This window comes from Pelodiscus sinensis, chromosome 18 (genome assembly GCF_052426305.1).
Source record: "Pelodiscus sinensis isolate ZL-2025 chromosome 18, ASM5242630v1, whole genome shotgun sequence".
NCBI lineage: Eukaryota > Metazoa > Chordata > Testudines > Trionychidae > Pelodiscus > Pelodiscus sinensis.
In genome coordinates, this window is record NC_143069.1 from 30,378,077 (window position 1) to 30,397,645 (window position 19,569).

At 68.1% G+C, this 19,569-nt stretch overlaps 1 protein-coding gene across 6 annotated transcripts in view; it reads right to left on the minus strand.

Annotated features, from left to right (window-relative positions):
• Positions 1–19,569, minus strand: part of LOC102447805 (myosin-10-like) — a 54,526-nt gene that overhangs the window by 20,278 nt on the left and 14,679 nt on the right. For all 6 annotated transcript variants that reach the window (XM_089770054.1, XM_089770055.1, XM_089770057.1 and 3 more), the window contains 20 exons: positions 19,364–19,462; positions 17,621–17,764; positions 16,791–16,886; positions 16,467–16,585; positions 16,132–16,284; positions 15,375–15,548; positions 14,474–14,647; positions 13,916–14,030; positions 12,206–12,399; positions 10,952–11,073; positions 10,540–10,609; positions 9,790–9,950; positions 8,934–9,042; positions 8,607–8,738; positions 7,972–8,178; positions 6,853–6,990; positions 5,311–5,434; positions 4,451–4,622; positions 3,373–3,585; positions 2,065–2,209 (listed from right to left, as the gene is read on the minus strand). In XM_089770054.1, the coding sequence (XP_089626180.1) occupies positions 2,065–2,209; positions 3,373–3,585; positions 4,451–4,622; positions 5,311–5,434; positions 6,853–6,990; positions 7,972–8,178; positions 8,607–8,738; positions 8,934–9,042; positions 9,790–9,950; positions 10,540–10,609; positions 10,952–11,073; positions 12,206–12,399; positions 13,916–14,030; positions 14,474–14,647; positions 15,375–15,548; positions 16,132–16,284; positions 16,467–16,585; positions 16,791–16,886; positions 17,621–17,764; positions 19,364–19,462 (2,861 nt within the window). The remainder of the gene's footprint in view (positions 1–2,064; positions 2,210–3,372; positions 3,586–4,450; positions 4,623–5,310; positions 5,435–6,852; positions 6,991–7,971; positions 8,179–8,606; positions 8,739–8,933; positions 9,043–9,789; positions 9,951–10,539; positions 10,610–10,951; positions 11,074–12,205; positions 12,400–13,915; positions 14,031–14,473; positions 14,648–15,374; positions 15,549–16,131; positions 16,285–16,466; positions 16,586–16,790; positions 16,887–17,620; positions 17,765–19,363; positions 19,463–19,569) is intronic.

Below are 19,569 nucleotides of genomic sequence, written 5' to 3' on the forward strand. Positions count from 1 at the left end.
TCCCAGAGAGAGAACCCAGGAGCGTTGGCTGCTAGCCCCCTGCTCTGACCACTAGCCCCCACTGCCCTCCCAGAGAGAGAACCCAGGAGCGTTGGCTGCTAGCCCCCTGCTCTGACCACTAGCCCCCGCTGCCCTCCCAGAGAGGGAACCCAGGAGCGTTGGCTGCTAGCCCCTCTGCTCTGACCACTAGCCCCCACTGCCCTCCCAGAGAGAGAACCCAGGAGCGTTGGCTGCTAGCCCCCTGCTCTGACCACTAGCCCCCACTGCCCTCCCAGAGAGAGAACCCAGGAGCGTTGGCTGCTAGCCCCTCTGCTCTGACCACTAGCCCCCAGTCCCAGAGAGGGAACCCAGGAGCGTTGGCTGCTAGCCCCTCTGCTCTGACCACTAGCCCCCGCTGCCCTCCCAGAGAGGGAACCCAGGAGCGTTGGCTGCTAGCCCCTCTGCTCTGACCACTAGCCCCCACTGCCCTCCCAGAGAGAGAACCCAGGAGCGTTGGCTGCTAGCCCCTCTGCTCTGACCACTAGCCCCCGCTGCCCTCCCAGAGAGAGAACCCAGGAGCGTTGGCTGCTAGCCCCCTGCTCTAATCACTAGCCCCCGCTGCCCTCCCAGAGAGAGAACCCAGGAGCATTGGCTGCTAGCCCCCTGCTCTAACCACTAGCCCCCGCTGCCCTCCCAGAGAGAGAACCCAGGAGCGTTGGCTGCTAGCCCCCTGCTCTAACCACTAGCCCCCGCTGCCCTCCCAGAGAGAGAACCCAGGAGCGTTGGCTGCTAGCCCCCTGCTCTAACCACTAGCCCCCGCTGCCCTCCCAGAGAGAGAACCCAGGAGCGTTGGCTGCTAGCCCCTCTGCTCTGACCACTAGCCCCCGCTGCCCTCCCAGAGAGAGAACCCAGGAGCGTTGGCTGCTAGCCCCCTGCTCTAATCACTAGCCCCCGCTGCCCTCCCAGAGAGAGAACCCAGGAGCATTGGCTGCTAGCCCCCTGCTCTAACCACTAGCCTCCGCTGCCCTCCCAGAGAGAGAACCCAGGAGCGTTGGCTGCTAGCCCCCTGCTCTAATCACTAGCCCCCGCTGCCCTCCCAGAGAGAGAACCCAGGAGCATTGGCTGCTAGCCCCCTGCTCTAACCACTAGCCCCCGCTGCCCTCCCAGAGAGAGAACCCAGGAGCGTTGGCTGCTAGCCCCTCTGCTCTGACCACTAGCCCCCGCTGCCCTCCCAGAGAGAGAACCCAGGAGCGTTGGCTGCTAGTCCCCTGCTCTAACCACTAGCCCCCGCTGCCCTCCCAGAGAGAGAACCCAGGAGCGTTGGCTGCTAGCCCCTCTGCTCTGACCACTAGCCCCCGCTGCCCTCCCAGAGAGAGAACCCAGGAGCGTTGGCTGCTAGCCCCCTGCTCTAACCACTAGCCCCCGCTGCCCTCCCAGAGAGAGAACCCAGGAGCGTTGGCTGCTAGCCCCTCTGCTCTGACCACTAGCCCCCAGTCCCAGAGAGGGAACCCAGGAGCGTTGGCTGCTAGCCCCTCTGCTCTGACCACTAGCCCCCGCTGCCCTCCCAGAGCATTGGCTGCTAGCCCCCTGGTCTAACCACTAGCCCCAGTCCCAGAGAGGGAACCCAGGAGCGTTGGCTGCTAGCCCCTCTGCTCTGACCACTAGCCCCCGCTGCCCTCCCAGAGCATTGGCTGCTAGCCCTCTGCTCTAACCACTAGCCCCAGTCCCAGAGAGGGAACCCAGGAGCGTTGGCTGCTAGCCCCTCTGCTCTGACCACTAGCCCCCGCTGCCCTCCCAGAGCATTGGCTGCTAGCCCCCTGCTCTAACCACTAGCCCCAGTCCCAGAGAGGGAACCCAGGAGTGTCGGCTGCTAGCCCCCTGCTCTAACCACTAGCCCCCGCTGCCCTCCCAGAGGCAAGGAAGCCCCTGCCCATGCTGACCCCACGGAGCTCCCTCCAGCAGGGGTGGGAGAGGCAGTAATGGGGCAATGCTAAGGGGGGGGAGGCTGGGGGAACCCAGCATGACAGAGCTCCAGGTAGGAGGGAGCAGGGGGCAGATGGGGGGGCCCGTCCCTGCCCCCCTTACCCGGCGCGACTGCTCCAGCTGCTCGGACAGCTCCTCCAGGGCGTGGGCGTGGCGCTGGCGCATCTCCAGCACCTGGGCCTCGTGCACCTTCGCCTCGTCCTCCAGCCCCTTCTTCAGCTCCGCCACCTCCTGCTCCCGCTTCGACCTGCGGGGGCAGCCGTGAGCCACGGGCCAGGCGGGCGGGGACCCAGCCAGCGCTGGGGAAGTTGTCAGGCACGCGGGGACATGGCCGGCTCTGTGGCGGGCGCCGGGGCATGCGGCTGGCTCTGGGGCGAGCCGGGACAGGCCTAGGGAGGCGGGGACGCAGCCAGCTCCGCGGGGAGGCAGGCTGGGGGCGTGGGACGGGTAGGGCTGGGGTCCGGCCTGCCAGGCGCACGAGGACGTGGTCAACTCCTGGGCAGGCGCGGGGGATGCGGCTGGCTCTGGGGTGAGGCGGGTGAGGTGGACAGGGACACGGCCCGCCCAGGGGTAGGTGGACCAGGCACCAGGGACGGCGGCTGGCTCTGGGGCGGGGCAGGGCGGGCCTGGGACCCAGGCGGCTCTGGGGGGAGTGTCCAGATGCGGCTGGCTCTGGGGCGGGGCAGGGCGGGCCTGGGACCCAGGCGGCTCTGGGGGGAGTGTCCAGATGCGGCTGGCTCTGGGGCGGGGCAGGGTGGGCCTGGGACCCAGGCGGCTCTGGGGGGAGTGTCCAGATGCGGCTGGCTCTGGGGCGGGGCAGGGCGGGCTCTGGGGTGAGTGTCCAGATGCGGCTGGCTCTGGGGCGGGGCAGGGCGGGCCTGGGACCCAGGCGGCTCTGGGGGGAGTGTCCAGATGCGGCTGGCTCTGGGGCGGGGCAGGGCGGACCTGGGAACCCAGGCGGCTCTGGGGGGAGTGTCCAGATGCGGCTGGCTCTGGGGCGGGGCAGGGCGGGCCTGGGAACCCAGGCGGCTCTGGGGGGAGTGTCCAGATGCGGCTGGCTCTGGGGCGGGGCAGGGCGGGCTCTGGGGTGAGTGTCCAGATGCGGCTGGCTCTGGGGCGGGGCAGGGCGGGCCTGGGACCCAGGCGGCTCTGGGGGGAGTGTCCAGATGCGGCTGGCTCTGGGGCGGGGCAGGATGGGCCTGGGAACCCAGGCGGCTCTGGGGGGAGTGTCCAGATGCGGCTGGCTCTGGGGCGGGGCAGGGCGGGCCTGGGAACCCAGGCGGCTCTGGGGGGAGTGTCCAGATGTGGCTGGCTCTGGGGCGGGGCAGGGCGGACCTGGGAACCCAGGCGGCTCTGGGGGGAGTGTCCAGATGCGGCTGGCTCTGGGGAGGGGCAGGCCCAGGAACGCACCGTAGCTCCTGCTGGGCAGCGGTGGAGTCCAGCGTGTCCTCCAGCTCCGTTTTCAGGGCCTCCAGCTCCTCGCCCAGGTCCCGCCGCTGCTTCTCCGCCTTGGCCCGGGCCGCCCGCTCCGTCTCCACGTCCTCCTGCAGCTCCGCCAGCTGGGCCTGCAGCTCCCGCAGGGCCTTCAGCACCTGGTTCTTCTGGGCCGCCTCCTCCTCCAGCCTGCGGGCAGAGCGGGTCAGTGCCGGCGGGAGGGTCTAGTGCCCTCCTGCTGACAGCCCCCCTGCCCTCACGGGGCAGCCAGTGAGCAGTTACAAGCGGGGGGGGGGGGCTGTAGGAGTGGCAGGGGGACTGTCAGCAGGTACCTAGCAGGAGGGTCCCCTAGAGGACCAGGGCGGGGGGTCCCTGGCCACAGGAGACAGGCAGCCCAGCTGCATGGGGTAGGGAAGGACCCTAGGGGAGGACCTGGGGGGGAGGGGGAGTGGAATGGGGGGGGGACTTGGAGGGGGGAGGGGGAACAGGAGGGATTCCCCATGTACAGAGGAGGGAGGAGGCTGGGTGGGACCGGGCAGGGGAATCCCCGTACGTGCGGGAGGGGGCAGGGACCCTAGAGCAGGGGGCCGGGGGGGATGGCGGGGGCCCAGCCAGAAGCTGCGGCTGTCCCTAGCAGCGCCCCGGTGGGAGGGTCTCTGAGCTGCGCACGTGCTCGGAGGCGGGTGCAGAGGGGCACCAGCCGGGTCACTCGCCCGCGGCCCAGCCAGGACGGTCCCGGCCGGCGGGAAGCAAGTCTGAGCACGAGACCCCCCCCCCCGCCCACGGCCCCCCAGCCCCGCCGGGAAGATTCTGCCTGCGAACCCCCCAAAGCAGGGGGAGCCGGCAGTGAGCAGACGCTGCCCAGAACGGTACCAACGGGGGGCGGGGGGATCGTGTGCAGAGCTCGGCGGGGGGGGGGGGGGTGCAGGGCCTGGAGGGGCGCGCTGGGGTTGCAGCCCACGGATCCAGGCACAGGGCACCTCGGGGGGGGGCCGTGGGGGCGGACGAAGCTGTGGAAATGGGGGATCTCAGAGGGGGAAGTTCTGGGGGGCACCTGGCCAGGGCAGCCTGCAGCTCGGCCTCCTTGCGAGCCAGCTGGGCCCGGAGCTCCTCCAGCTGCTGCTGTAGCTCCAGCAGCTGCTCCTGCAGGTCGCTGCTCTCCCCGTCCAGCCGGCGCCTCTGCTTCTCCAGCTCCTGCCGCCCCTTCTCCTCCTGCTTCAGCCGCTCTGCGGGGGGGGGGGGGGGGGTCAGCCGGGGGGTCCCTCCGCACCCCATCCCCCCACAGCCCCTCCCCCGCCTGGGAACGCCCCGCTGCACCCCATCCCCCCACAGCCCCTCCCCCGCATGGGAACACCCCGCTGCACCCCATCCCCCCACAGCCCCCTCCCCGGCCAGGGAGTGCCCCTTCCCCTTCTGGGAACGCCCCTCCGCCCCCCATCCCCCCACAGCCCCTCCCCCGCCTGGGAACGCCCCGCTGCACCCCATCCCCCCATAGCCTCCTCCCCCGCCTGGGAACGCCCCTCCGCCCCCCATCCCCCCACAGCCTCCTTCCCCGCCTGGGAACACCCCGCTGCACCCCATCCCCCCATAGCCTCCTCCCCCGCCTGGGAGTGCCCCTTCCCCTTCTGGGAGTGCCCCTCTGCTCCCCATCCCCCCACAGCCCCCTCCCCGCCTGGGAGCCCCCCCCCCCGAGCCTGGACCACCACCTCTGCTTCCCATCTCCCCACGGCCCCCCCCCCCCAGCTTGGACTGCTCCCACCCCTGAACTTCCAGCTAGGGACCCACCCCCCCACTCGGCCCACCCAGGGCTCAGCCGGGGGATCCAATCGCTCATCTCCCCTCCCCCACTGCCTGTGCCACAGACGGGGGCTGCTGCGGAGGGGGGGGGGGTCTCCCGCCAGCCCTGGTCCTCACCCTCCATGTCGGTGAGGACGGCCTCGTGCTTGTTGCGCAGCTTGGAGAGACTCTTCACCTTCTCCTCCTCCTCCGCCAAGTGCGTGGTCAGCTCCGCCAGGCGCTCCTCCATCAGCTTCCGCTCCTGGGGCACGGGCAGGGGCTGAGGCCGTGGGGGGGGGGCCTGGGACCCGCCCTCTCCCCCCAAGCACCTGCCGGGGGCCGGGACCCGCCCTCTCCCCCCAAGCACCTGCCGGGGGCCGGGACCCGCCCTCTCCCCCCAAGCACCCACCGGGGGCCGGGACCCGCCCTCTCCCCCCAAGCACCCGCCGGGAGAGGAAGGGGGGGCAGGCGAGTTCAGCGCCAAGCTGGGGCTGGATCCCGACTCGGGAGGGGGGGAGACAGAAACGCCGATCCTGAGAGCGGGTCCCAGCACACGGCAGAGCCGCTGTCGGGGTCTGGTCGGCCCCAAACTGCATCAGGGCCACGTGAACCATCTAGTCTGGGTTCAGAGCTGGACTGCGAACCGGAGGCTTAATCCGGATTCACACCCAGACGAGAGGGCGGGCGGGGAGGTGTCAAATCCCCCTCCAGGCCTGGATTCGCATTCAGAGTTGTGTTTGCACCTTGCACCTGCTTGAGATCTGGGTCCTGATTCAGATCAGCCCCAGTGCCAAATCCAAGTCAGGAAATCAGGTTTACATTCAAATTTGGATTCAGACCCAGTTCTGGGTTTTAAATCAGATGTAGCTGTGGATGACGATTCAGATTAGGAGCAAAACCGTGACGAGGAGTCAAATTAAGACTAAAACGCAGTTTAACATCCAAGTGTGCACTCTGATTCGGATCAAGATCCAGATTCAAACTGAGATTAAGAGCCAGGTCTGCACAAAGATCCAGCGTCTGTTTGGAGTCAAATTCAGATCCAGAGTCAGAGTCGGTGTGACATTAAGAGGCAGGTTCACAGGGTCATTAAACCGAATCCAGATTCAGAGTGAGAGAATTCTTTGGATTCAAATTGAGGTTAGGATTCAGAGGTAGGCTTGGATTAAAATGCAGATCTGGAGTGAGATTCCGATCCAAATTCAGATTCAGATTTAGTGGGCGTCTGGATTCACATTCAGTCCCAGAGTCAAATGAACATTGAAACTCGGAGTGAGATGAAAATCCAGATCTAGAATAATATCGTGAGCTGCGTTCACATCTGGATTAGGATTCACAGGTAGATTTGGATTAAAAAAAATCCGATTCAGATCCAAATTAACGAATAGGCTCCGATTGGATTCAAATTCAGCTCCAGAGTCAGCTCCAGAGTCCAATCCAGCATGAGATTAAGATCCAGAGCCCACACCAGATTCAGACTCCACTCCCAACTCTAAAATCCGGAGTCACGCCTGGTTGACGATTCAGATTTGGGCTCCAACACATTCCAATCAGGAGTAAAACCAGAATCCAAGCAGAGGCTAAAATGGACAGATCCCCTCTCCCCAGGGGCAGGCGCTGGCAAGGGGGGCACAGAGCCCCCCAGGGAGGGGGGCGTGAAGGGGGGGGCGTCCCCCTCACCTTGTGCATCTTGGAGTTCTGGTCTTCCAGCAGCAGCATATCCTCCTCCATCTTCTTCATCTTGGCCTCCGTGGTCACCTTCTCCAGCTGCAGCTTCTGCCTGGCCGCCTCCTCCTCCTCCAGCTGCTCCTCCAGGTCCTGGGGGCAGCAGCAGGTCGGGGCGCTGGCGCCACACGGGGCTCAGGGGGGCTCAGGGGGCACAGTGTGTGGCCAGCAGCAGGGCTCGGGGGGGGGGGGGAGTGCAGCAGCCGGTGAGGGGCTGAGGGGCTTGAGACAGCCCACCAGTGGGGTCTGGGGGCATGAGCACCTGCAGGGGGTCTGGAGCACAATGGGGCACCAGTCCCAGAACCCCCCAACACGGGTAGGAAAGGGCCCCGCTCTCCATCCCGGCTCTGGGAGGTTAGTGCTGGGGGCAGTGGGAGCAGGAGCAGGAGTGGGGTCTAGTGGTTAGAGCTGGTGTGTGTGGAGGGAGGGGGCGCTAGGAGCCAGGACACCTGGGTTCTGGCCCTGGCCCTGGCAGCGGGAGTGGGGTCTAGTGGTTAGAGCTGGTGTGTGTGGAGGGAGGGGGCGCTAGGAGCCAGGACGCCTGGGTTCTGGCCCTGGCCCTGGGAGCAGGAGTGGGGTCTAGTGGTTAGAGCTGGTGTGTGTGGAGGGAGGGAGCGCTAGGAGCCAGGACACCTGGGTTCTGGCCCTGGCAGCGGGAGTGGGGTCTAGTGGTTAGAGCTGGTGTGTGTGGAGGGAGGGGGCGCTAGGAGCCAGGACACCTGGGTTCTGGCCCTGGCAGCGGGAGTGGGGTCTAGTGGTTAGAGCTGGTGTGTGTGGAGGGAGGGGGCGCTAGGAGCCAGGACGCCTGGGTTCTGGCCCTGGCCCTGGCAGCGGGAGTGGGGTCTAGTGGTTAGAGCTGGTGTGTGTGGAGGGAGGGGGCGCTAGGAGCCAGGACACCTGGGTTCTGGCCCTGGCCCTGGGAGCAGGAGTGGGGTCTAGTGGTTAGAGCTGGGGGGAAGGGCTGGGAGCAGGGTGCCCTCCCCCGGGTCTGGGAGAGGTGGCGAGATGCCAGCAGGGCCCACGTCAGCTGGGCTGTGCCCCTCGGGCCAAGGCCCCGCCCCCACCCCCGGGTACCTGCACGTGCTGCTGCATCTTCTTCTTGTCATTGTGCAGCTGCTGGCAGCGTTCCTCCTCCTCCTCCACCCGCCCCTCCAGCTCCTGCAGGATCCCCTCCAGCTCCTGCTTCCGGGCCGCCACGCGCGTCCGCAGCTCCTCCGCCTCGGCGAACAGCTCCGTCTCCGCCTGCAGCTGCTCCGCCAGGATCGCCTTCTCCTCCGCCAGCTGCCGGCACGCGCCCAGTCAGCGCCACGCCCGCACAGCGCGGGGCAAGGGAGAGTGGGGGCTACCGGCTGGGGAGGGGGAGGAGGTGGGGAGTGGTGCCTAGTGGTTAGCGCATCGGAGGCTGGGAGCCAGGATTCCTGGGCTCTGTGCCCGGCTCTGGGAGGGGAGTGGGACTTAGTGGTTAGATCAGGGTGGAGCTGGAAGCCAGGACTCCCCAGAGGGGAGTGGCTGGGGAGCCTAGTGGTTGGAGCAGCTGGAGGCTGGGAGCCAGGGCTCCTGGGTTCTCTGTCCAGTTCTGGGAGGGGAGCGGAGCCTATTGGCTAGAGCAGCTGGAGGCTGGGAGCCAGATTCCTGGGCTCTCTCCCTGGCTCTGGGAGGGAAGTGGGGAGGGGGCAGGAGTCGGGCCCTGTTCTCCCCCCCGGCCTCACCTGCTGGTATTTGCTCTCCAGTTCCCGGAGCTCGATCTGGGTTTTCACGTGCTGATCCTGCATCTTCTGCAGCTCCACAGCCTTGGCCTGCATCACCTCGTCCTGCCGCGTCACCTGCAGCAGCGGCTTCACCTGCGGGGGGGGGCAGCGGGGTGACTCCAGACCCCCCCACACCCCCCCCCCGATCCCCGCCTTAGAGCCCAGCTCCCCACTGCCCAACCTGACACCCCTGCCCCCTCATTCCTGGGGTCCCTGCCCCCCCAACAGCCCCACCCCCGCCCCCAGCCATTCCAGGCTGCAGGCCCCCGCCCCCGCCCCCGCCCCCACCTTGGTGAAGAGGCGCCACCACTGCCAGTGGCGCAGTTTGAGGTAGGCGGCGCAGTTCCGCTGCATCACCCGCAGGGCGCTCAGCTGCTGCTGCTTCTTCACAAACGCCCTGCGGGGACAGCGGGGGCTAGTGGTTAGAGCAGGCGGGGTCTGGGAGCAAGGACTTCTGGGTCCTCTCCCTGGTTCTGCAAGGGGGACAGCGGGGGCTAGTGGTTAGAGCAGGCGGGGTCTGGGAGCAAGGACTCCTGGGTCCTCTCCCTGGCTCTGCAAGGGGGGGGCAGTGGGGGCTAGTGGTTAGAGCAGGCGGGGTCTGGGAGCAAGGACTCCTGGGTCCTCTCCCTGGTTCTGCAAGGGGGGGGCAGTGGGGGCTAGTGGTTAGAGCAGGCGAGGTCTGGGAGCAAGGACTCCTGGGTCCTCTCCCTGGTTCTGCAAGGGGGGGGCAGTTGGGGCTAGTGGTTAGAGCGGGGCAGGTAGCCAGGACACCTGGGCTCCCCACCCCTCTACATCCTTCCTACACCCCCTACTAGTGATTCCCCGAGCCCCACACTTCCACCCCACCCCCTGGGGGCGGGGAGCCAGGACTCCTGGGTTCTTTCTCCCACTCTGGGAGGGCAGCGGGGGCTAGTGGTTAGAGCAGGTGAGGTCTGGGAGCAAGGACTCCTGGGTCCTCTCCCTGGTTCTGCAAGGGGGACAGCGGGGGCTAGTGGTTAGAGCAGGCGGGGGTCTGGGAGCAAGGACTCCTGGGTCCTCTCCCTGGTTCTGCAAGGGGAGGCAGTGGGGGCTAGTGGTTAGCACGGGGGGGGGGTGGGGATCCGGGAGGGGCCTTCCCCGAGCGGCTCGCGCCCCCGGCACTCACTTGCGAGCCAGGTACCCGCGGGCGGCGGCCTGGAAGCTGATGATGATGTCGGTGATCTTGAGGTCCCGCTCCTCCTCCAGGTGGGCCAGCACCCCCGCCCGGAAGAAAATCTTGCTCTGGCCGACGCGGTACAAGTTGGCGTCCAGCTCCAGGGACTTGATCTGGGGCAGGGTGAGAGCGGGGTGAGCAGGGGGAGCCAGAGCCCCCCAGGCCGGGCGGGGGCCCCTCACGGCATCCGCCCAGCGGGGCAGCGTCCTCGGGGAGCGGGGGCTGGGGAGGTGGCTGAGGGGGTGGATGGAAGGGGGGGGCTCGGGGGGAAGATGTGGGGAGAGGAAAGTGGCTGGGGGTGGGGGAGGTGGCTCGGGGAGTCGCTGGTTGGGGGTGGGGAGGATGGCAGTGAGGGGGAGGGGGCTGGGGGGTTGGGTGGGGCAGATGGTGATGAGGGAGGTGGGGGATGGGAATGGGGGTAGATGGGAACAGTGGAGGGGTGGGGCAGATGGTGATGGGGAGGGTGGGGTGATGAGGGGGTGGGGTGAGGGAGACACACACCCCGGGCGGGTGGTGGGGCAGGTGTCTCAAGGTTGGGGGGGTCCTACCAGGGAGGGGTGGGGGCCACCCCACTGAATCCCTCCTTCCCCATCTGGAGTCCACGTTGCTCCCCGTGGCTAAACCCCAAGGTGGGTGGGGTCTGCTTTTCAGAGCCCCGCCCCAGAGCAGGCCCCGCCCCTAGCTCCGCCCCCTCCTCCGTACCATGCGCTCACAGGCCTGTTTCCCATCCATGAAGCCCTTGGGGATGGCGTTGGGGGTCAGGATCTCGTACCTGTGGGGGGGGGAAGAGAACACAGGTCAGAGGTCACTCAGCACCTCCCCCCACCCCATCCAGAACAGCCGGGGGTGGGACACCACGGTAGTGGGGCCCCTGGGGCTGATCAGTTCGGGGGAGCACGGAGGCGGGATACAGGGTAGACGGGCCCTGGGGCTGATTGGGGAGGGAGGATACCGGGGTAGCCGGGCTCCCGGCGTGGGTGGGGGGAATGCCAGGGTAGATGGATCCCTGGGGCGGAGAACGGGGAACTGGGGTAGCCAGGCCCGGGGCAGGAGGTGCCGGGGCAGGAGCCCAGGGCGGGGTACCGGGGCGGGGGGTACCGGGGCAGGGGGGTACCTCTGGCGGAACTCCTGGAAGATGATGCGGTTGGGGAAGCCCTGGCGGCAGATGCGGATCCCCTCCAGCACCCCGTTACAGCGCAGCTGGTCCAGCACCAGGTGGGGCTCCAGCTTCCCGGCCTGCGGGAGGGAGCGTCAGAGCCGCGCCGGGGGGGGGAGGGTCTTGTGCGGCAGCCCAGGCCTGGCACATCGGAGAACCCGGCCCCTTTCTGCTTCCAGTCGCCCCCCACTACAGGCTGGTGCCAGCCCTTCCCAGGCACACCCCAGCTCCCATGCACCCCCCTCCCCCGTGCACGGCTGTCACCGACTCCCAGACACACGTGCTCCTTCACTCCTGTGTGCGCACGGGAGCGGTGCACACCCAGCTAGGGGCCACAAATGCACAAGCACCCTCGTCTGTGCGCACTCTGGATGGGAACGGTTAACCAGTTAACATAACGTTCACTATGTACCTGGGACTGTACATCCCTCGTGCACGCTTGCTCGCTCTCACCACGGCGCACACCTCCCACAAGCTGATGGCATTTGCACCGTTTCACACGCTCACACTCACTATCACACAGCAATTCACCCTCACCCCCACAGTGAAAGCTCTTGCACAATTTTCCACACACCCTTGCTTTTCATGGTAATTCACACTTTCCCATAGGCACAATTGTGGGTGCAGTTTTGCACACTCACTCACCACACACAGGTTTGCCCAGTGCTTGTCTAGCAGGTCACACTGCCCTGCATGGATCACGGCCCTCCCCACTTTTCCACACATGCACAATGACGACTGCACAATTGTGTGCTGACACTCTCTCACATGGCCAGTCACACTCCCAGCAAGAATAACACACACACCAATCTGCACACTCACACAGCCATTCAGATTTATTTGCACGTGTTTGATGGTCCTGGCACGGCTTTGCACATTCACACTTGCTCTTGCACAGCCAGTCACGCTCCCCTGCACGAACAATAGCCCTTGCACTGTTTACACATGTGCCTCACTCCTACATGACAGTGCACACTTCCCCACATGTGTAGTTTTGCACTGAGTGGCTGTTGCACGGATAGTCACATTTCCCCGTATGCACGATAGCCTGTGCACGAGCGTGCACATTCCTACTCACTCTCGCACAGGCATTCCCACTGCCTTACACAATGTCACTCCCACAGCTTTGCACGCTCAGGGCAACTGGCTCTTCCTTTCACGCTGGGGGTGCCTGCTCGCACGCCCGGCTGGCACCAGGGCCCGATGGCTCACCCGCTTCTCGTGGTTGGGGATGATGCAGCGCACGAAGTTGGGGTTGGTGTTGCGCAGGGTGGCCATGAGCTTGGCCAGCGACTCCTTATAGAGCTGGCCCACGGTGCGGAACATCCCCTTCTTGGTCTTGTAGGAGGCACCGAACGACACGTCCCCCATGCCGCTCACCTGGTCCAGGCCCACGATCCGGTCCACTGCGGGCGAGGGGGCGGAGTCAGCCGGGAGCCCCTCCCTCCCCCGCACCTGAGTCCCCGGCCTGCCCCCACAGCGCCCCCTGCTGGGAGAGGTAGGACTGGGACAGCAGGGAGCCCCACCCCCACAGCCAGAATCCTGCCCCCTCACCCCACAGCGCCCCCTGCTGGGAGAGGTAGGACTGGGACAGCAGCGAGCCCCACCCCCACAGCCAGCATCCCGCCCCCCTCACCCCACAGCGCCCCCTGCTGGGAGAGGTAGGACTGGGACAGCAACGAGCCCCACACCCCCACAGCCAGAATCCTGCCCCCTCACCCCACAGCGCCCCCTACTGGGAGAGGTAGGGCTGGCACAGCAAAGAGCCCCACCCCCTGCACAGCCAGCATCCCGCCCCCCTCACCCCTCCGCCCCCCGGCAGAGAGCCCCGAACGGCTGGAGGATGCAGACGGATGAGCCAAGAGGGTGTCAGTAGGAACAGTCCTTTATCCTCCCCCCACCCCACCTCACAAAAGGCCAGCAGAGGGTGAGGGGGTGCAGCTACCGGCGGGGGGCCCCGCCTCCCTCCTCAGGGCTCAGCCAGCCTGGCAAGGCAGGGATGTGCCCCAGGACTCAGCAATCTTAGCAGCCCTGGGGGAGTCCGGCTAGAGGGGTGTGATGCAGCGGTTAGGGGTGTGAAAGGCGGCTTGGGGTGTGATGCAGAGGGAAGCGTGGACGTACTTTCACCTTGGCCTGGGGATACCCCGGCGTAGCTGTCAAAGAAATAAACCTTCTGGATGTTCCCAATCTCTGGAGAGGCCGATGCCGGTGGCAGGGCGGGGGGGGGGGGGGCGGGGAGAGGTTAGACAGAGAGACAGAGAGATCAAGGACAGACAGACAGACGGGGCCGGTCCCCAAGGGCAGAGAACACAGCAGAACAGTGAGAGAGAGTTAGTTACAGCGCTGGGTGGGAGGGATTAATGGGGGGATCCCAACAGCCCCTCAGGAGGACGAGAGGGGGTGTCCTCCAGCCATTGCCCCTCCCCCCCGAGTCCAGCAGAGCACTAGGGGATGGAGAATTAGTGAGTGCGGGGGGGGGGGGGGCCGTGTCAGGGGTGCTAGTAACCCCCCCCCCAAGTATTTACAGTGGACTTTGCTTTGAGTCCGCTGATTCCTGGGGGTGAGCGGGGGGCAGTAGCTGGACCATGAGGGGTGTGTCTGAGGGGGTAGGGGAGCACGGTGCCGGGGTTCCAGTGGCAGGTAGAGGCCAGGGGGATGGGGGTACACGGAGGTGCTTTGCCTGGGCAGGCTTGTGGGAAGGGGCCAGTGTGGGGGTGCATGGAGCCATGTGCCAGGGGGTCTGTGCGTGGCTGAAAGGGAGCTAGTGGGGGGACCGGGGCACACGGGGGCGCTGTGCTGGGAGGGCTGTGGGGGGGACCTGACGGGGCACACGGAGGCCTGTGGATGAAGCAGGGAAAAGAGGGAGCAGACAGCGGCTCTGGGGGGGTGTTACCCCTCCAATCCGCCCCCGCCCCGTCCTACCATCCTTCCACAGCTCGGCGGTGAAACGCTCCGTGCTCTGGTGCAGCAACGTGGCCACGTTGTCGTTCAGCGGGTCCATGTTCTTCATCAGCCACTCGTCCGCCTTGTAATCCACCTGTTGGGGGGGGGGGGGGCACGGGTCATACCCCAGCGCCCAACGTGAGCCCGGCCTGGGGAACTCCCTGCTGCTGGACAACCAGCAGGGTGTGAAAGCGCAGCGGGGGGGGGGGGGGAAATCAGCTGAGCAGGATACAGAGCGAAGAGCAGCCGGCACTGCTGGGCTCTCCCGCCGGCTCTGGGCGGGCGCAAGCAGGCGAACAAGGAGCCAGCCCAGGGCCAGTGCGGCGAGTCGGGTGATGATGGGAAAACGAGGCCGCCGGCTGCGGGTAAAGAGCAGTCCCCTAGAGGGCAGCACCTGTCTGTCGCTCACACACCCCGCAGGGAATGGCAGGGGCGCACGCACACGGGCACATGCACACCCACAAGCACACGCGCACGCACACACCACTCGTGCGCACGCACACGGATGCAGGGGCACAAATGGGCGTGCGCACACACCTTGCCGGCGTAGTGGATGATGCAGAAGTCGGCCTTGTCGCGCAGCTGGCGGGGTTTCTGGAATTTGGGGTGCCCCCCCTGCTCCTGGGTCACCTTCTCCACAAAGCTCTTGTCCGTGGCTTTGGGGAACCAGCACTCCTCGTCCAGCAGGGCCAGCACCCCCGGGGGGTTCGCCTGCCGGGGGGAAGGGACGGTCACCCCCTAACCTCTGCCGCCTGCCTCTACCAAGCCCCTGGTTCTGCCCCCTGGTGCAGGGCCCCCATCCAGCCCAGCCCCCCACCCCCCATAGCACAGGGCCCCCAGCCCCACCCACCCATGGCACAGGGCCCCTGGCCCCTCCCTCATCCTTGACTCTGGCCTTGCGGCACAGGACCCCCAGGCCCGCCCCCACCCCCGGCACAGGGCCCCCAGCTCCACCCCCGCGGCACAGGCCCCGCCCCCGCGGCACAGGCCCCACCTACCGCAACACAGGGCCCCCAGCTCTGCCCCCACGGCACAGGCCCCGCCCCCCGCGGCACAGGGCCCCCAGCTCCGCCCCCGCGGCACAGGCCCCGCCCCCCCAGCACCGGCCCCGCCTCCCGCGGCACAGGCCCCGCCCCCCGCGGCACAGGGCCCCCAGCTCCGCCCCCGCGGCACAGGCCCCGCCCCCCGCGGCACAGGGCCCCCAGCTCCGCCCCCCGGCACAGGCCCTGCCTCCTGCAGCACAGGGCCCCCAGCTCCGCCCCCGCGGCACAGGCCCCGCCCCCGCGGCACAGGCCCCGCCCCCCGCGGCACAGGGCCCCCCAGCTCCGCCCCCGCGGCACAGGCCCCGCCCCCCGCGGCACAGGGCCCCCCAGCTCCGCCCCCGCGGCACAGGCCCCGCCCCCCCGTGGCACAGGCCCCGCCCCCCGCGGCACAGCACCGGGCGCTCGATGAGGTCGATGCAGGGCTGCAGGTCGAGGCCGAAGTCGATGAAGTCCCAGGCGATGCCCTCGCGCTGATACTCCTCCTGCTCCAGCACGAACATGGTGTGGTTGAAGAGCTGCTGCAGCTTCTCATTGGTGTAGTTGATGCAGAGCTGCTCGAAGGAGTTCAGCTGTGGGGGAGGGGCGGCGGGTCAGGGGGGCACAGGGGTTTTGGGGGCTGGCGGGTGCTTTGCGGTACAGAAAGCGGCCTGGGGGTGGAGGGCCTAGCGGGGGGCACTGGGGGACAAAGGAGCACGGGGGGCCGGAGGGGGCAGCGGGTGGTGCAAGGGGACAACAGAAGGGCTGGGGGCTGGAAGGCGCAGTGGGGGGAACAGAGGGGCACAAGAGGTTACAGAGGCCAGAGGATGTAGCGGGGGGTGCAGGGCGGCAGGGGGACAGGGGGCCAGTGGGGGCAGGGGAGGGGGGGCCGGGGGCGAGCGGGTGCAGGGCGGCCCAGGGGGCCCAGGGGCAGGAGGGCACAGTGGGGGACACAAGGGGCACAGAGGGGGCCGGGGGCGAGCGGGTGCAGGGCGGCCCAGGGGGCCCAGGGGCAGGAGGGCACAGTGGGGGACACAAGGGGCACAGGGGGGGGGGGCCGGGGGCGAGCGGGTGCAGGGCGGCCCAGGGGGCCCAGGGGCAGGAGGGCACAGTGGGGAGCACAAGGGGCACGGGGGGGCCGGGGGCAGCAGGCGGGGGGATGCGCGGGGGGCTCACCTGGAAGATCTCGAAGCCGGCGATGTCGAGGATGCCGAGGAAGGAGGCCCCCTGGCGTTTGGTGCGGTCCAGGGCCCGGTTGAGGCGATGGACGAGCCAGCGGAAGAGACGCTCGTAGGTGGCCTTGGCCAGCGCCTCGATGGCGAAATCCGCCTGGGGGGGGGCAGAGAGTCACCCCCTGCCCAGCCCCCTGCCCCTCCCCCACCTCCTCCAGCCCCGGCCCCCCCCCCCCACCTCCTCCAGCTCTGCTCCTCCCCCATGGCCGCCCCAGCCCCTCCCCTCCCCCCAGCTTCCACATTCCCATTCCCCCGTGTCTCCCCCCCCCCCCCACGCACCTGCTCCTTGGTCTGGGCCTTCTGCACGTGGTCGCGCCCGACCTTGATGCGGGGCATGAGGATGGCGCGGGAGAACTCGGTCACGTTCAGCCCCAGCAGGTGGCAGAGCTTCTGGGCGGCTGCGGGGCAGGGGCAGCTCAGGGCCGGTCCCACATCCCACCCCACCCCCCACCAGCCTCCAGCCCCCCCACCAATGGCCCACGGGTCAGCCCCTCCCCCACAGAGCCCCCCGATGGCAGCCAGCGCCCCCTGGAGGGGCCAGGCCCTGCTCCGAGCGGCCCCCCAGTCCCGGCCCAGGAGGGAAGGGCCCCGGGCCGCCCCTACCCGTGTTGTCCGGCATGGAGGCCTGGTCCGTGTTTCGCTCCTTGCGGAAGACGATGTTCCCGAACTGCAGCACGGCCGACACCGTCCGCAGCATGCCTGGGGGGCGGAGCCGGTGAGGGGGGCAGGGCACGGTGCCCCCCGCCTGCGGGGCCCTTCCCAGGCTCCCCACAGCACCGCAGCCCCCCTCCCTCCTCCACCTCTGCCCCCCAGCCCCAGGGTCCCCCCTCCCTCCTCCACCTCCGCCCCCCCAGCCCCAGGGTCCCCCCTCCCTCCTCCACCTCTGCCCCCCCAGCCCCAGGGTCCCCCCTCCCTCCTCCACCTCTGCCCCCCCAGCCCCAGGGTCCCCCCTCCCTCCTCCACCTCCACCAGCCCAGCCCCAATCCTTCCTGGGTCCCCCCTCCCCCCCCCCTCTCCTCCAGCCCCGGGTCCCCCCCTCCCTCCTCCACCTCTGCCCCCCAGCCCCAGGGTCCCCCCTCCCTCCTCCACCTCCACCAGCCCAGCCCCAATCCTTCCTGATCCCCCCAGCCCCAGGGTCCCCCCTCCCTCCTCCACCTCTGCCCCCCCAGCCCTAGGGTCCCCCCTCCCTCCTCCACTTCCACCACCCCAGCCCCAATCCTTCCTGCCCCCCCAACCCCCCACTCCTAGATAAAACCTATGCAGGCCCCCAGCCCCAGGATGCCCCCAGCCCCCTCCCACGAGCCCACACCAGCCCCCAGAGCCTGGCTCCACCTCCCCCTTTTCAACCCTCCTCTCCTATGTCCCACCCCACGTCGGCTCCCCCCCTCCAGCCCCTCCTGGGCCCTAGCTCCCCCCCCCCCCCCCGTGCTCACTTTGGATCTCCTCGTGGGAGAAGCCCATGATGCGCATGGACTCCAGGGTCTCCTGGAAGATCTCCTTGTCCTGCTGGCCCGGGATGGGCAGGGACCCGTTGGAGAGGAACCGGTACTCGCTGAACGGCTCCAGCAGCAGCTCCGCTGGGGAGACAGAGACCGGATCAGCCCCACGGCCAGCCCCGCCCCCAGGATCTATAGGGCAGGAGCAGCCCCACATCCAGCCAGCCAGCCCTGCCCCAGCATCTATGAGGCGGGGTGATCCCTATATCTGACAAGCCAGCCCCAAGGAGCCCCATATAGGACTCCTGTACTGTCTCAGGCCCCAGAGAGCGAGTCAGGAATGGGAGATGAGACTAGTGGTTAGAGCAGGGGGCTGGGAGCCAGGGCGCCTGGGTTCTCCCACAGTCTGGGTGGGGAGAGGGGGCTAGTGGTTAGAGCAGGGGGCTGGGAGCCAGGGCGCCTGGGTTCTCCCACAGTCTGGGTGGGGGGTGGGGTCTAGTGGTTAGAGCAGGGGGGGCTGGGAGCCAGGGCGCCTGGGTTCTCCCACAGTCTGGGTGGGGGGTGGGGTCTAGTGGTTAGAGCAGGGGGGGCTGGGAGCCAGGGCGCCTGGGTTCTCCCACAGTCTGGGTGGGGGGTGGGGACTAGTGGTTAGAGCAGGGGGCTGGGAGCCAGGGCGCCTGGGTTCTCCCACAGTCTGGGTGGGGGGTGGGGTCTAGTGGTTAGAGCAGGGGGGGCTGGGAGCCAGGGCGCCTGGGTTCTCCCACAGTCTGGGTGGGGGGTGGGGACTAGTGGTTAGAGCAGGGGGCTGGGAGCCAGGGCGCCTGGGTTCTCCCACAGTCTGGGTGGGGAGAGGGGACTAGTGGTTAGAGCAGGGGGCTGGGAGCCAGGGCGCCTGGGTTCTCCCACAGTCTGGGTGGGGGGTGGGGTCTAGTGGTTAGAGCAGGGGGGGCTGGGAGCCAGGGCGCCTGGGTTCTCCCACAGTCTGGGTGGGGAGTGGGGACTAGTGGTTAGAGCAGGGGGGCTGGGAGCCAGGGCGCCTGGGTTCTCCCACAGTCTGGGTGGGGGGTGGGGTCTAGTGGTTAGAGCAGGGGGGGCTGGGAGCCAGGGCGCCTGGGTTCTCCCACAGTCTGGGTGGGGGGTGGGGACTAGTGGTTAGAGCAGGGGGCTGGGAGCCAGGGCGCCTGGGTTCTCCCACAGTCTGGGTGGGGAGAGGGGACTAGTGGTTAGAGCAGGGGGCTGGGAGCCAGGGCGCCTGGGTTCTCCCACAGTCTGGGTGGGGGGTGGGGTCTAGTGGTTAGAGCAGGGGGGGCTGGGAGCCAGGGCGCCTGGGTTCTCCCACAGTCTGGGTGGGGAGTGGGGACTAGTGGTTAGAGCAGGGGGGCTGGGAGCCAGGGCGCCTGGGTTCTCCCACAGTCTGGGTGGGGGGTGGGGTCTAGTGGTTAGAGCAGGGGGGGCTGGGAGCCAGGGCGCCTGGGTTCTCCCACAGTCTGGGTGGGGAGTGGGGACTAGTGGTTAGAGCAGGGGGGCTGGGAGCCAGGGCGCCTGGGTTCTCCCACGGTCTGGGTGGGGAGTGGGGACTAGTGGTTAGAGCAGGGGGGCTGGGAGCCAGGGCGCCTGGGTTCTCCCACGGTCTGGGTGGGGAGTGGGGACTAGTGGTTAGAGCAGGGGGGCTGGGAGCCAGGGCGCCTGGGTTCCCCCACGGTCTGGGTGGGGAGTGGGGCGTGTGGGGAGGCTCCGTACCCTTCATGTGCTCGCCCGCCCCCATGAGCAGCTGGTAGAAGATGTGGAAGGTTCTCTCGTCCTTGGCCTGGCGGATGGCACGCGATTTCTCCAGCAGGTCTGAGCCCCGGAGCTAAGGAAAGGGACGCGAAGCCTAGGACCCCCCCCCCGAATGCCCCCATACACCAAGGAGGGGGACCAGCCCCCCCTCCCCGCCCCCCCCCCTC